We start from the raw sequence: 17,221 nt of genomic DNA, 5'->3' as shown, positions 1-17,221 counted from the left end.
TGCCAGTAATGAGTGAAGTTGAAAACATGAACAGATGAAGCTAGAGATAACCCATCTTTTTTTTCCTTTTTCTGCCATCTCTTCTTTCCATTTTTCTGCCATCTCATTCTCTCTGACTTTTTCTCTTTCTCCTTTCCTCCCTCTTTCTTCTTCTTTGCCAGCGAATGTTGTAAGAGGAACACATTGCTCTTGCTAAAGGTCCAAACTAATGGCTTACAAAAGACAGCTAAAATTGGCCCAAAGACCACAAGCAACTCTAAGAGTGGCAAGTTGCCTACTCCTGGCTTAGAATGGGAAGAGTAAAAGCAAGAATAAAGAATCAGAGCAAGAAAGGACAGAGAAAGGAATATTTTCTTTTTTATTTAGGAAGAAAAGAGAAAAGCAAAAGGAAGAATATCTTAAATGGATAAATAAGAGACATGTGGATATGCAGGTGGATGCCAAGTCTGGGTCATTATTGGTTTCTTGGAACAAAAAGTACAAAGCAGTGTCTGAAAGAAGAAGAGAAAGAAAAGTAGCAAAGGGCTTTAGGCACACTGTATTTGGAGTAATTTGGGAACTGCTTTTGAGGAGGGACAGGCTTCTGTATGAATTCTCCTAGGATCAGTGTATATGTTTTTGTGCACATATGTGTGTGTTTTATGTGCTTATCCATCACATTATATTTTTTCTTGTTGCATATTGCAGAATGGGGGAATACAAATCAGCAGAAATTTATTTTTTATTATTATTTATTATTAAATTTATTGACTCCCCCTCCATCTTACCTCAGGGTAACTCAAGTTGGCTTACAATATTAAATAATACCTGCACAGAATCTCCTCCCATACTATGTTGGAGAGGTCGTTGGTCCTAGATTTAGTTATTATACATAGACTTGTTTAAATCAGGGAGATTTACAGATCCTTTGAACAAGTCCATTCATTTCAATAATTAGCTTTAAGTATAAATCTGGAAATAATCCCATTTGCTTTTAAATATAAAATCATCTAACCAAGCATTGGAAAATCACATAGTAGGGAAAAACATGGATTATCTTGTCCAATTGTTTCGTGTCCTTCCTTGCAACTTTATAACCTTCCTGATAGCATTAGGCAATGTTTGCAGCTGATGACAAAGTGCCATGAGAAAATAGTGAACTACTGTTAATTTCAGCTTTATATTTATGGGTAGGGAGCTGCTGGCAAAGACAGAAGAAATGTCTTAGCATTTATTCAGGTGACACAAGTCTTTCAGGGTCTGTTGCAATGGCAAAAAAAGAAACCAATGATGGATACTCAAGAGTTTTGGAGATGGACTCCTTCTTATCATTTGTATGCTGGTTTTTTATTATATGAAGCTAGAAACTGGTTTGCCAAAGGATGTATATCTAGTCCTACTGAGGATTATAATCATATAGAAAAATACTATCAAGTGCTTAAGAGTATCTATAGATCAATTGTTATTTTTTTATTAGATGTTCAAGATAGTAGTATCTTTTGCCACATCCAATTATTCTTGACAAGAACCTTGAGATAGATTGGTCTCAAAGGCCCAAAGCTGTATTCAATAGCTGTTTCATTGCTGAAAGTAGTTTTAAACCCAAGTCCTCATCCTTCTCATCTAGCACCTTAAACATTTTACCATGTGCAAACAGCATCAAGGACTTATTAGAATTGATTCATTTTCTGAGGTTTTGCAATACACTAGTCTCTAACTCTCTTGAAATGGACACTTAATATTAGAACCATCATTAAAAAGGCACAACAAAGAATGTTCTAACTGAGTCAGCTCAGGAAGTTCAAACTGCCCCACGAGCTATTGATACAGTTTTATAGAGGAATTACAGGTAATCCTTGAGTTACAACAGGTCACTTAGGGACTATTCAAAGTTATGACATAACCTCTACAATACTTATGACACAGTCCTGAAGTTACAAATGTTGCAGCACCACAACAGTCATTCATCCTTATGAACGACAGCAAAGGCACTGTAATATTTTCCCTGCCTATTTCCTCCCACCCTCGCCGGATCTCCACAGGCACTGGGCCTGTGAATACTCACCTTGCAAAGATCTAGCAAGCCTTTGATTTCTTAACCTGCTTACTGCTTCAGGCCTTTGGTGCATTCACAGAGAATGGAGGCCTAAAGTACCAAAGATCATGCGATATCAGTAGCGTGAGATCTCACATGATCTCAGAGTAGTTTAGGCCTCTGTTCTCTGCAAACAAAGGCCTGGACGAGATCTGTGGATTTCCTCAAGGCTTTTGCCACTGAGAACAGAGCCCCGGAGGGACTTCTGTTCTTGGCAACAAAGGCTTTTTGCAAATATAGGGCCATAATCTCTCATCCCTATAGGCCTCAGCAAATCTTTGCTCCAGGCGAGAGGCTGGAAACTCCCTTGATCATTGAGATCTAGGTAAGATAAGTGACTGGTCAGGCAGGATGGAGAGGGGAGGAGGAAGCATGAAATATCTCAGTGGATCGGGGGAGGCCTTGGGTGGTCAAAGCACTATGCTCCCCTACGGCCTTCCCCACCCTGAGATACCTTGTGTATTCAATGACCTGAACATTCGATTAGTGGATGCATAGGTGAAAGTAGGGAGTGATCACATTCAAGTTACGTGATTTACTTCTACGAATCCTTGGGTTATGAATGTAATTGGCAAGTGCCATTACATTTGTTACTTGAGGATTAGCTGTATTGAATCTGTCATTTGTTCTTCTATATTTGTTCTTATCAGGAAGGTGCTGCAGGACATTGCATGCCAAAACAACTGGACAGGGACAGTTTTTCCTTCATGCCACCACTCTGCTAAATTCCTACAGTAATTCTCACAATTCTACCTAACATTTATGTGTATTTATCCATGTAATATGGTTGTAGTATTATTATTTACCCTTATTATCTTTTTTACTCCCATCTTTTATTGATATTACGATGATGATGATGGATTATCATTATTTATTATGCTTTGCATATATATTGGGAGCTTCTTCACCAGAGATAAATTCCTTAGGTGTCTAATCACACTTGGCCAAATAACATATTCGATTTGATTCAATTCAATTCAGTACAATCAAAGAAGTTGGACTCACTCAACATATTAAGATACAAAATTGTTTTTTTAAAAAAAATCAAGCTTAGCATTCTAGGTAGTTGCAACTGCTAAGTCTTTGAGCAGATTAAATATGTATTTATGTATTTTAATGCTGCCCAAATGTGGGCTGTTCACAAAAAAATCTTATAGAAATACAGGAAGGAATTTTAGTTTTGCCCTCTTTTAATGTAAGGCAAATATATACATGCATGCGTTTGTGTGTGTGTGTGTGTGTGTGTGTGTGTGTGTGTGTATTTATGCATATATATCAGGGTGGAAATAATTGATTTTTTTTAAAAAAAATAAAATTGGATTTTTTGATTTAAATCGGATTTTTTTGATTTTTATCAAATTTATTTTAATAAAATGCTTTTGGAGTAAAAATCTATCTAAATATAGTTTTCTATTTAAGATACATTAATAATTTAGTTTATTCAGCATGAAATGGAGTTTAGTTATGTAGCATGAGGCTGTATGTTCTGCAATATTTACATTTTTGGTAAATTCATTCAATGAATCCAAGCTCTGCAAGCTGAGATAACATGCACTGCATTGATGCATTCACACAATTTCACAGTAACCATGAGATAAATCATAAAACAAAGTTCAGAAATATTCCTTTATCCCATTGTTTTGCATATCTATGTACACTACAAACTGTATGATTGTTTGAAGAGAAATGCATCTTACCAGGCTCTAAGTGTTTTAATTAAATAAAAGAATTTGAGTAGTTCTCCAGCTGTGTGTGATTAACCTATTAACGTAAAATCAGTTCTGATATCACTGTTTTACTAACCTGACAGTTTATTATTCTAAATCGGAAACTTTCATTTTGTTTGCAAATAATAATATTCAAAATTCTAACTACCAGCAAGAATGAGTCATTATATTTAAAGAGCACCTGTCATTTCAGATTCCTCATGGAAGCGCCTGTTAGCGGGCATCCACTCACCTGCTGCCTGCTACATCCCTCACCTTGTTGTGTCACTGCAACATCACCAGCCGTCCCATTAAAGTGAATAGGACTGTCAGTGAGTCAACACGGGTCAGAGGAGGAGCCACTATAGGACAGAGATGACAGTTGCTCTTTAAAAATTTTGATTTTTGACTTCCGATGGTGACGTCAGGGCGGTGCGGAGCCAAGAGAACAGTCTCTGTCCCCTAACTCTGATCTTTCTATGATTGGAGACCCTTCGGGGGCGCAGAAAAGTCTGGAGGGCTACGCGTGATAAAGGGTGAAGCCTGAAGAGTAACGAGGTGAGAGGTGATCGCCCGTTACAACGAAGGAAACCCCCTAAATCCAGTGTGGAAAATTCTGCCATCAACAGATGGCGAATCTGAGGCCCTGACAAAATCACAGAGGATGCAGAAGCAAAGAGGAGCTTAACAGACTGTGTTAATGAGTGAGTTAAAATAATCTAAGATATCTCTATGAAATAAATAGAAAAGTAAAAAAAAGATCTACGTATCTAAGAGGGTGGGTGTTGAAAGAAAGCTCAACTGGCGAGGGAATCCTCAATGCAAGCAGCAACCCAGCGGGAAGAGCTGTGAGTTGACAGATTTAACAACCAGAGGATTATGTCAGGAGGGTGACATAAAAGAAGAAAGACCCTGTGGTAAAAGTTTGAGCGCAAATACAAGGAAGATGGTGGAGGATTAAAGAGGCTGTGGCGAAGGTGGCGTTGGTGGCGCCTGTGTGACGAGAGAAGTGAAGGGAGAATACTTGGGAAGGAAAAGAAAATGGCGATTTAGGAGGAACTGAGGAGTGAATACGTTCTGGAACATTAGAGATCCCTGGAGAAAATGGTTGGAGAAGAAAGTTGGAGACAGACCTGAACGTGGTGAGGATCTGGAAAGCCAAGGAGACAAGGAGAAAGTGCGAAAAGAGAGTGGCATGCAGTAAAAATCCAGAAGGTGAAAGAGATGGCGAGAGGACGCGACAGGAGACGAAGGCGAAAAGATTGGCAAGGAGAGTGACGAGATCAGAAGGAAAATCCAGAGCCTAACAGGGACGGTGTTTTCAGTTGAGAGAGGTGAGAGAGGAGACAAAAGTGAAAGAAACGGATTGACGGCCGGAGCGACAAAATTGGAAAGAAAATCCGGAGCTTGATAGGGACGACGTCTTCAGTTAAGAGAAGCGAGAGAAAGTGATGGATTGGGAGGGGGGGTAGGGGGACGAGCGTGAGAGTGAGCAGAAGGGAAGGAGACAACGAGAGGATGGGGGCACGACGTTGGAAGTGACAAGAACATGGACGAGGCTTGGAAGGCAAAGGAAGAGATAAGAATGGACTAATGATTGATAATATAGGATTGGAGAAGTAATTTGGATTTTTAGAAAAACTGATAAGTAAGAAAGAGGAAGAAAGTGAAGAGGGTTAGAGAAGGTAAAAGAGTGGGGGGATTGTGACAGTGGAGGTAGTCTCAGAGGAGTTGAGGAAGGGAAATGAAAAATCAGAAGTTTAGAGTTAAAATAGAGTTAAATAAGCTGTTGGCTAAATAGAGTGACATTCAGAAATAGGAAATATTAGAGAAGTAAGTGATAACTATGGCAACACTGAGGACAGGAAAAAAAACGGTGTCAAGTCCAACACTGACACCCTCATCTCCACCTGGTCAAAGAACACTAGAAGGAATGTTTGGTACAGAAAAACAGAGTGTAATGGCTAGTATGCAAACCATGCAGACATCACTTCTTACTATTCAAGAAACAATGCTAAAAATGCAGGAGACAATATCTAAAAATCACATAGAAATGAGAGGGGATATGAATAAATTGGATAATAGAATTGAGATGATCCAACAAACGATGGAGAAAAATGAAGCAAGAATCCAGACAGTAGAAGCGGGATTGGACAAAGTAGGGAAAAAAGTTGATACATTAGATTAGTGGTTCTCAACCTGTGGGGCGGGATCCCATTTGGGGTCGAACGACCATTTCACGGGGGTTGCCAAACAACGCAGTCTGCCATTTTTTCCCCTTTTCCTTAGCTGTGCTACTCCCTATTTTATTGTATTGGCTTTTGAAAGCCAATAGAATAGACTCTCTTGAATAGAGTCTAATTCTATTGGCTTTCAAAAGCCAATAGGAATTGTCCAGGCTGTCTCTGCCCTGCTGAGCCTGCCAAAAGTCCCATTCTGCAAACGGTGCTGCACCAGTTGAGTAGTCCTCGACTTAACGATCGGTTGAGTAGTCCTCGACTTACGACCGGTTGGGGGTCGCGGCATTAAAAAGGTTGAGAACCACTGCATTAGATACAGAAATGATGGCAACTAATAAAAAATTGGAGGAATCGATCGTCCATCTAGAAATGGATAGGGCGGCATTCTACCTACGATTTCAAAATGTGGTAGAGGAGAAGGAAGAGGATTTGGGTGCTATCATGGTGGATTTGATTGCCGAGGCCCTACAAAGGGATAAACAAGAGATTTTGATAGAGATAGATGAGACTTATAGAATCCATACAAATTTTGGACACAACAGACTCCCACGAGAAGTACATATTAGATTTGCTAGGAAAAAGGTGAGAGACATAATCTATAAAATCACAAGAGAGGATCCAATGATTTACAAAGGAGTGGAGATACAAACTCTAAAACAGGTACCAAAGAAGATAAGAGAACAGAGAAGGGAATATAGATTCCTTAGTGCTTATTTAATTAAAATAAGTATACCGTTCAGATGGTTAATCCCGGAAGGGATGTTAATATCATGGAGGGAGAGGAGGATTAAGATAGATAGCCTAGAGAAAGCACAGGAATTCTGTGAGCAACTGGAAAGAGTGGTGGAAGAGAATAGCAGCAAGGAAGAATTGGAATCTAAAAGCCAGGAAGATCAACAGCAGGAAGTAAGGGAAAGAGAACGAGGGACAGAAAGCAAGGAAGAAAAAAGACAGAGGAAAGAAAAAGGAGTAGGTCCACAAACAAGACAAACGCATAAATAGACACACAGGTAGAAAATGGAAAAAGAGATCAGACTATTATCTTTTAATATAAATGGGTTAAATGCACCCGCGAAAAGAAAACAAATACTAACAAAATTAGCCATATGGATATAGTTTGTTTACAAGAAGTACATATCAAAGAACAAATTGGAAATATTTAGAATTCCCCAGATTAGGAGTATTATACACAGCATTAGCTGAACAAAAACAGAGAGGATTAGTGGTTTATATTAGAAAAGAAATTAATGCCAAATTGAAATATCAATATATAGATCAGTGGTTCTCCACCTTTCTAATGCCATGACCCCATAATACAGTTCCCTATGTTGTGGTGACCCCCAACCACTTATACATCACCGGGTGCCAGGGCCATGGCCAAAGGGGGAAAAAATGGCAGACAGCCTTGTTTGGCGACCCTCGTGAAATGGTCGTTTGACCCCAAATGGGGTCCCGACCCACAGGTTGAGAACCAATGATATAGATAGAAGAATATTAGCAATAGAAGTACAAACCGAACATAAAAATTATGATTTAAATTGAATTGATTTAAATCAAGCCTTTTTACTAGTGATTTAAATCGAGTTGATTTAAATCAAATCTGTGTGTGTGTGTATCTGTATGTATGTATGTGTGTGTGTGTGTGTGTATGTATGTATGTATGTATGTATATATGTATGTATGTATGTATCTTATCTGTTGAGTGAGGCACCCGGTCTACAAAATATAAATCAGTCTGTTCTGTGTTTCGCTCCAATATTTATTTTTATTTATATATATGTGTGTATGTATGTTTGTTTGTTTGTGTGTGTGTGTGTATGTATGTATATATATATATATATAAAATTGGAAGTGTCTTGGCGATGTTTCGACAAAGTCTCATTCGTCATCTTCAGGCTGGTGCTTTCGGCTTCGTGCTTCTAGGAGCAATGTGTGGTTGTAGCTGTTTCCTCCTTTTAACTGCCAGTGGGGGTATGAACTGATTGGATGAGAGCTTGGCTGTGTTCTGATTGGATGGATATGTGTTCTGATTGGTTAGGAGCTTGGCTGTGCTCTGATTGGCTGGGGGAGTGTTCTGTTTGGGCGGGGGCTTTGTTGTGCTCAGGTTAGTCTGAGTTGCTGGGGGATTTAAAATGGTGAGCTGCATTGCTATTTTTTGGCTTCGCGTTCGTGGTCGTGCCTCATCATCATGGTGGGTGTCTGTTTGCTTCATGTATGGATTGGAGGGATTTAAAGTGGCTAATGATGCAGCTGTGGTCTGGCTTCTGGTTTGTGGTCGTGCCTCATCATCGGTGTGGCTTTGGGTTTGCTTTTTGTGTGGATGTGTGGTGGTGACATCCTGTATGGTTTTTGTGAGTGTGGGTCTGGTGTCATTTTTTGTGTTAAGGAGTCGTTTGTCAATAAGGGCGGGTTTCCAAATGGCTGGTAGGTGGGAGGTATCATCTCGTTTGTTCATGCTGTGTGGGCGTTTTTCTATCTCGATGGCTTCTCTGATTATTCTGTTATTAAAATGTTCAGTTTTGGCGATAGTTCTGGTCTTTTTAAAGTCAATTTCATGTCCTGTGATTTTAAGGTGTTGGACCACGGAAGAAGTTGGTTCCTCTTTTTTGACTGAGTTCTTATGTTCTTCAATGCGTGCACTTATTCTTCTGTTGGTTTGTCCAATGTATGTGGTGGGACAAGTGGTGCATGGGATTTTGTATACTCCTTGATTTTCTAATTCAATTTTATCTTTGGGGTTTCTTAAGATGGTAGATATTTTTCTGTTTGGGCAGAATGCTGTTTTAATGTTGTGTTTGTGGAGGATCTTACTGATTCTGTCTATGGTGCCTTTTATGTAAGGGAGGAGGGCTTTGCCGTTTTCTTGTTCTCTGTCTTGGGTTTTAATGCGGGTTTTTTTTTGGATTAGTTTGGTAATCTTATTTCGTTGGAATCCATTGGATGTAAGTACATTAATGAGAGTGTGTAGTTTGGTTTTTAGGTGTTGTTCATCAGCTAAGCGTTTTGTTCTAGAGATGAGTGTCTTGGCTACGGAGTTGATCTGTGCTGGGTGGTAGTGTGAGAGAGCATGCAGATAGCGGTTTGTGTGTGTTTTCTTCTGGTAGATGGTGTGTCCTAGGGAGCCATTGGATTTCTTGTAGACTAAGACATCAGGGAAGTTGGTTATTAGCTTCTGTTTCCATGGTGAACTGTATTTTGGGGTGTAGGCTGTTGAGGTGTATGAGGAAGTTGTCCAGTTTTTCTTTCCCATGTGGCCAGATTATGAAGGTGTCATCTACGTATCTGAGCCAGAGTTTGGGTTTGTATTCAGATTTTTCTAGAGCTTGGGTTTCAAAGTGTTCCATGTAGAGATTTGCAATGACAGGTGAGAGGGGTGATCCCATGGGTGCTCCTTCTATTTGTTTGTATTTTTGTCCGTTATAGATGAAGTATGTGTTGGATAGACAATGGTTAGTCAGATCTAGGATGTGTTTTGGGGGGTTATATTTGTTTTGGATGGCTGTCAAGGCTTCTTTGATTGGCACTTGGATGAACAGGGATATGACATCGAAGCTCACGAGTAGGTCGCTGGGCTGTAAGTTTTGTTTCTTTATGATCTCTAAGAAATGGAATGATTTTTTTACGTGTGAGGTGATGGATTCTGCATAGGGCTGTAGTTGTTTGGTGAGAAATTTGGATAGGTTTTGTAAAGGTGAGCCTATAGAGCTGACTATGGGTCTAAGTGGGGTTCCTTCTTTGTGGGAAACCATAGAGCTTAGGGCATCTGGATGATTTCTCTCTGGGAATGATTCTTTGCTGGATCTCTTCGCTAATGGGGGAGGCTTTTATTTTGGATCTGGTGGTTTTTTCCAGGTAGGTGGTGGGATCTGTGTTTAGGGGTTTGTATATAGAGTCTTGGAGTAGGTTGGTTAATTTGGTTTGGTAGTCAGATGTATTCATAACCACCGTGGCAACTCCCCGGCAACTCAGACTAACCTGAGCACAACAAAGCCGGCAACTCAGATTAACCTGAGCACAACAAAGCCCCCACCCAAACAGAACACTCCCCCAGCCAATCAGAGCACAGCCAACCCCCCAGCCAATCAGAGCACAGCCAACCCCGCAGCCAATCAGAGCACAGCCAAGCTCCTAACCAATCAGAACACACCTCCATCCAATCAGAACACAGCCAAGCTCTCATCCAATCAGTTCATACCCCCACTGGCAGTTAAAAGGAGGAAACAGCTACAACCACACATTGCTCCTAGAAGCACGAAGCCGAAAGCACCAGCCTGAAGATGACGAATGAGACTTCGTCGAAACATCGCCAAGACACTTCCAATTTTACGTGGGAGAAAACCCAAATAACCAAAGACCTACATACAAACACCCGCGAAAACTCAGAAACATATATATATATATATATATATATATATATATATATATATATATATATATATATATATATATACACACACACACACACACACACACACACACACACACACACATACATACATGTATGTATGTGTGTGTGTGTGTGTGTGTGTGTGTTTGTACACATACATATATACGGTCTCTCAGCCCTGAAGATGTTGGAGAGTTTTCCCAACGAAAGCTTGGCAACCTTTTAATATAGTAAAATACTTTTATTAAAGTATTTTAACTTTAAACTCTCCTGGTGAACGCGCTTTATTCATTCCATTTATACATACATACATACATACATACATACATACATACATACATATATATATGCAATAATTCTTTTTCTTGCAAGAATTGTTATTACCAGTTAAAAGCAAGTGAAGTGGCAGAAGAGAGACAAAGTAGTCCTTGCGTTTTTTACCAACCTCTTGATGCATTTCTATTGACCTTAACTCTACCATAACATTTTTGCAAATGCAAATTAAACCAGCCATTTTGCTAGATGAATTTACAGTGCTTTGTTTGTTTATCACATAAAACTGATTGTCCCCATTTACATCTGTCAAAAAAAGGGATGGTCTTTTATAGTTTAGTAAATTACATAATTTATTCCATCCCCTTTAATATTTCAGATTCACAAAGCAGTGTACTGGGGAAACAAAATATTAGAAAAAATATATTTAAAGAATGATCCTGGCATGAAAGTTTAAACTTCACAGATAAATTCCTCCTGGCAACAAAATCTGTCTCCTACAAACATGAGAAAATATCTAAATATGGCTTCTGATTTGGAGTAAGAACTGAGAACTGAAACTGATCGCACAAAAAGTAAAGCTAGATATTCACTTAGTCCTTCTGTAACAATGATTTTTAACTCATCAATGTGATATCAAGGTGATCTGTCTATTCTAGAAAAGACATTTTAAGCATTCTTTGTTTTAGCTGTTCTTGGGAAGTTTTACCTAATCTTATCCAAATTCATTGAAATAAATTTTGTTCCCATTGTTTGGTGTCTAAAATGAGAGACACTGAAATTTAACCCTATGGGCTAACAAGTTTATGTAATTTAGAAACAGATTTTAGGACAGAAATGCAAGGAAGGAAATTAAATTGTTCAGTATTCAAGAGTATCAAATATTTTCATTCCTAGACATCCAGTCATCTGGAATTCTCTAAGTTTTATCAGTTTTACAGTTAATGCATTAGTTTGTGAGTGACCACTTCACTTAATGATCAAATTGCTGGTCCTAGCTGTGGTCACTAAATGAAAACTATCTATACTCTTTGGGAAATGATGGAAACTGCATATTACTTGGAGATCTAATTATGGTTCACAGCCTAGCAGATGGTTACATTGATTGATCCATGACTTCCACTTGCCTTTTTTTTTTTCTGTTTCTCCGTTATAATTTGGTTTTTAATGGGGTTTTGGTTAAAGAGGATTATTATATTTTTACTAATTCTTGGATTTTGTTTATTGGTTGTTTTTTGTTACGTGAGACATCCAGAATCACAAATGTGAGATGGGCGGCTATACAAATTGATTGAATATATAAATAAACATTATCAGAAGCATTAATTTCCATGGACAATGAGCCAGGTTTAATGAATTACACACTAATCATTTACTCAAAATCAGAACATTTTCACATCTGTATTATTCATTCATGTCTTTTAAAATCTATTTCCAGGTTTTCAGCACTTATTCCAATGAGGACTATGACCGTCGAAATGAAGATGTTGATCCTATGGCTGCCTCAGCAGAGTATGAACTTGAAAAAAGAGTGGAAAGGCTGGATCTTTTTCCTGTGGAACTGGAAAAAGGTAATAGAAAAATGTGTTTGGAGATGAATTTTCCTTTTCAGAACTTGCAGAAATGGGATGCTGTTTACAGGAATCAAGAAAGAACATAAGATATTTTGATCAGATTTCTGCAGCACGAGCCCTTCTTTTGTATTTTCCACACATATTTTAAGAATAGGTCACTATAAGCTAGTTTGTCTCTGAGATGGGCCTTATTTTCAACTTGCTGCATATTTCGCTCATCACCTTTAACTGCTTCCCCCAATCATTTCCTTTTATTTTCTTGTCCTTCTCCTATCAGTTATTTTCCCCTTAGGAATGGCATAGAAAAAGCCACAAGAAAAAATAAGCTGCTATGGCAGATATAGGCTATTTTTGTTTACAGGGCTGTAAGGGCCCTCAGCCTAATTTTTAAAAACGTGTTCAGCAAGAAATCAGTTTAGATCTTTGATAAGACATATCTGTCTTTTCCTGCAGAAGAGAATAGCAAAAGAAAGAAAACACTGAGTTTAAAATACAATGTGGCTTGAATCATAATCCTGCTAAACCTTAAACCTAAGTGAATAAAGTTCTCTTTCTGTGTTTATGTAACATTTTATGCCCAGAAAAAATAAGCAGAAGTGTTGCATATCATGAAATTCTAGTCTATATACCATGCTAAGAGAAGACTGGCTTTCAGCAACAAGATGAATCACAAACTATGCATTTTTATCTAGTCTCCACTTAAGTTTGACTATGGTTTCACTCAGTGCTTGGTTCCGTCTGACTCACCGTGTGCCTTGCAACATTACCCCTGAACAGTCCTAGACTGCTCCTCTTTGTACTAAAAATCATTATCAATTTAAGATTGGTTGTTTTTTCTCCATTAGTTTGGTCTTTATATTTAATTGTAGTCCCATTTTTCATTATATCCCTTGACTTTTATAACTAGAATTTGCAGTTCATTTGCATTTTCAGCTATCATAGTAGTGATAGCATACCACAGATTGATGGTTTTTTTCCCTCCAGCTTTAAAACTTCACTGATCTTATTCCAATCAGCTTCTCTTAATATAGGTGAGAGATGGTGAACCTATGGCACACGTGCCAGAGGCGGTACGCGGAGCCCTCTCTGTGGGCACATGCCATTGCGCCAGCACACGTGGTCTCTAAAAGTTCGCCATCACTGGCCTAAGGCCAGCCAGCCTGGAGCCGCCATTGGGGAGTCTACCATCCCACCCGCCAGAGACCCCATGGATCTCCCTCAACCCTGCCCAGCTCCCACAGGTGTCCCTCCCCATAAGCAACACCAAGGTGGCCACGCCCACCCCGGCCATGCTCACCCAATCTGCCATGATTACTGCAGCCACATCCATCCAGTGGCCATGCCCACCCAGTCTGCCAAACCCACTGTAGCTGCACCCGCCAAGTGGGCAACACCCACCCGGCACCCGGCAATACATAAGTGGGTTTTGGGTTGCAGTTTGGGCACTTGGTCTCTAAAAGATTTGCCATCACTGATATAGGTTGACTGGATGCTTAGAGACTGTTCAGAATTGCAACAAATCCCACCCCCTCCAAAAGCAACTTACAACCCACTTTTGAAATTCTGATGTTCTCCCCCATCCAATCTTTTGAATGTATTTTGGGTATTTATAGAACTCCACAGCCACATGACTGATTTACGACATCTTTGCCAGAAACCAGTATTTTATTGTGGTTTATGGCAAAGACTGACACACAGTGAACAGTGATTCATTTAACAACCATCCTGTTTGCTTTCTTTCACAATATTTTTTTTATTTTATTCAGAAAGTTAAAATACAAGTTCCAAAAAAGAAAAAAAGAATTTTTACAAAAAGAAAACAAAATTAGATACTTAAAATGTGCAATGGAAAAGACAAAATATAAAAACACATATACATATATTATGCCCCCCTAGTTGAATAGTGATAAGTATTTTGCAGCAATAATAGTTTCCCCTCCTTGCAAAGCACTTCTACAATTTATATACTTCTACATATCTATTTGCAACCAATTTAACCTGTCATGTATCTACTATATATAAGAAAAGGTACTTAACAGGTAAACCAACAGCAAAGTTAAACTTCAAAGCCCTCTGTTAACAATTGATTATTATATTTAACTCGTAGAAAGTCTACAGGGGCTTCTTACCTACCACAAATCATTGCAATCATTATCTCTGATCCATCTAGGTTTATTGTTGTTATCCTTGTTTGATTCTTAATAATAAAACTTTTCCTTAAAATTTTGTTTGGGGCCTTTCCCAACAATTGCATCTCATTTCCCCTTGGAGAATGGATTTGACAAGAGATGCTGTGTTTTTATTTACAGGGAGACTTTCTGAACAAGGGCACACCATGTTTGTTTTGTTCACATTTGTTTAACGACCACTGCAAAAAATGTTATAAAATTGGATCTGGCCACATTGTGACCTGCTTTATGATTATCATAACCTACCACCGTAATTGCCAGGCTCAGTTGCAGCCATAAACTGAGGACTTCCTGTACTTTTCCAGCATATTGACTGAATAAATAAAGGAAGAGTCTATAGCCTTGTCTCATTTCTTTGCCAACCTGGAGCTGGTCTGTTTCACCATGTTCTATCCATACTGTGACCTTCTAACCTATACATTGGTTTGTCATGAGGACAGTGAAATGTTCTGGGAATTCTGTTTTCTGAGCATATTCCACAGCTTGATATGGTTGGCACAATCAACGGCCTTTCTATAATCAGTAAAGTACATACTGACTTCTTTTTGATATTCTTTAGCTTTCTCAATTATACAGCATACGTCAGCAATAATGTTGCATGTTCCTCTTCCTTCTCTAAAGCCAGTTTGAACATCTGGCATCTCTTTTTCTTCACATAGAGCTCTAATTTGTGTTGGATATTCTAAGCATTAGTTTGCTAGCTTGTGAAATTAAGAATATTGTATAATAGTGTGCACACTCTTTTAATTCCCCTTTTTCATATTGTAATACAGATTCACCACTTCCAATTTCATAGCTACTATGTCATTCTCCAATTTTCCAAGATACTTTAGTTGGGACCTTTACTGATTCCTCTTCTGTTGCCTGCCATCTTTCTGTAGATATTTTTTCAATTCCTGTAGTCTTATGACTTAGTAATGATTGAAGTGCTGCTCCCACTTCATCTTCTAGTACTAGAGTTTCTTGTAAGTGGGGAATAACTACTAAGCTATATTGGGTGTTATGAGGCCCAAATCAAAAATGACATAGCAAAATCCAATCTAGTCCAATCCTTTATTTGCTTATACTTAATTGACAGAATCTTGCTGAACTAAAGCTGTAACTTTTTAACCTACTAGATGTATTCTGAGATATTCTAGAATGTGGCTAACCTAAACCTCTTGCCCTCTCCCCCATCCATTTTGGGACTGCACAGTGTCTTAATCTTGACCTTTCTTTGATGAGATTTACTGCCTTCTCCCTGAAAAAGCTCTGTATTGCCTAAACTTCTGTCCACTAATTTTCCTGATGCACATTCCCTCACAGATATTGGCATCTTGACTGTACAGTATTTCAGTATATACCTCCTATCTTTGATCTCCTTTGTTATTGTCGATTGGCGTTCTTTAAAGTACCACATTGAGATTGGAATCTCCTAGGTTTAGACATCTTTAGAAACACCTTCCTTATTTTTCCATGTTTCTTTTCATCTTTAGTGTTTTTACAGATGTTGTTGTAATACTACTTCTTGTCTCTTCTGACAGCTCCCTGAAACTCTTTGTAAAGCTTCTTCCTGAGATTTTTATCTTTCTTGGTTTAGTTTCTCTTCTCCTCTTGCTAATTTGTTCTGGCATCTAGTTTGCTTTCTTCTGTTTCTCCATCTGGAGAGGTTGAATACAGAGGAATTGTTTTGATTGTTTTGAAGACAGTATTAGCTATGAAGAAGTAATTGGAATATCTGAAATTGATAAGTCAGTGTCATGCTTTTCAATTTCTTAAGCCACATAGCCCAACTAATAATCCAACTATACCCTTTTCTTTAATATTTTCAACTTTGGCATTCCACCTCTTGATTCGATATTCTGTCAATTTCAAATTGAACTTGATCATAAAATTCATTGGCCACCTCTTGTTCTGCATGAATATTTGGAACATAAAGTTGAAGGGTCATCATATTAAAGAGCTGTCCATAAATTCTGATTGATAATATATGGCCATTGATTGAATTGCAGCCAAGTATTGTTCTTCTATACTTTTCCTAACTATAAAAACAATGTCACTTTGACTTTAATGTCCTGAATAATAAAATGTCCAGTTCTAGACTCTATTCATTGATGCCTAAAGTATCAATTTTATTTCATCTTTCATTGTAATGGAATGTGTGGATAACCTTGGGGAATGAGGGAAAGAGATTCTGCCTAGGAAACAATTAGAAAAGAGAGGCAGGATTCCCCATGGACTTAATGGTCAGAGAAAAAAACTTAGGAAGGACCCACCCTAATAGACCAAGCAGTTAAAAATGGTGGCGGGAAATTTCTATTTTCAGGCTTGCAAGTAGACATGATTCTGTTGATAAAAACTTACAATAAAGTAGATGTTGTTAATGTAGACTTACAATAAAGTAGAATTAGCTCATCTGGTTATGTTTCATGCCTGGTTTACCTGGGAGGGCTGATATTCACTCAGTTGAGCTTTCCAATATTCATGCTTCATACGTTCCATGTCTGCAACATAATTCTGACTGCAGCTTCTGATTTTCTTTTCCTGCATGGCAACATCAGGAACTCAATGTCCCAAAAGCTTTAATCTAGCCACATTATAAAGGCCATTAGTATTCTGAAAGGTCCTTGGCCGTTCCTAAGTAGTGTGTTGAATGTCATCTGACCTGAGTGCACATCATATGGCATTATATTATTTATATTTTATATTCATGTGGTTTTCTTGATAAAAATATAGGGATGGTTTACAATTGCCATAGTATGACTTGATACCTTTGCCATTGTACTGAAATGATCATCT

The 17,221-nt window shown here is 38.4% G+C and overlaps 1 protein-coding gene across 3 annotated transcripts in view; it reads left to right on the top strand.

Annotated features, from left to right (window-relative positions):
• Positions 1-17,221, top strand: part of PPP1R9B (protein phosphatase 1 regulatory subunit 9B) — a 103,158-nt gene that overhangs the window by 48,527 nt on the left and 37,410 nt on the right. For all 3 annotated transcript variants that reach the window (XR_005555482.1, XM_039333110.1, XM_039333111.1), the window contains one exon: positions 12,119-12,251. Coding sequence is in view for 2 of the 3 variants with exons in the window: in XM_039333110.1 (XP_039189044.1) it covers positions 12,119-12,251 (133 nt within the window). In the remaining variant the exon portion in view is untranslated. The remainder of the gene's footprint in view (positions 1-12,118; positions 12,252-17,221) is intronic.

The sequence above is a fragment of the Crotalus tigris genome, unplaced genomic scaffold (assembly GCF_016545835.1).
Source record: "Crotalus tigris isolate CLP2741 ecotype Arizona unplaced genomic scaffold, ASM1654583v1 scf7180000024472.5447098, whole genome shotgun sequence".
Taxonomy (NCBI): Eukaryota; Metazoa; Chordata; class Lepidosauria; order Squamata; family Viperidae; genus Crotalus; species Crotalus tigris.
This window is presented reverse-complemented; position numbering and strand designations above follow the sequence as displayed.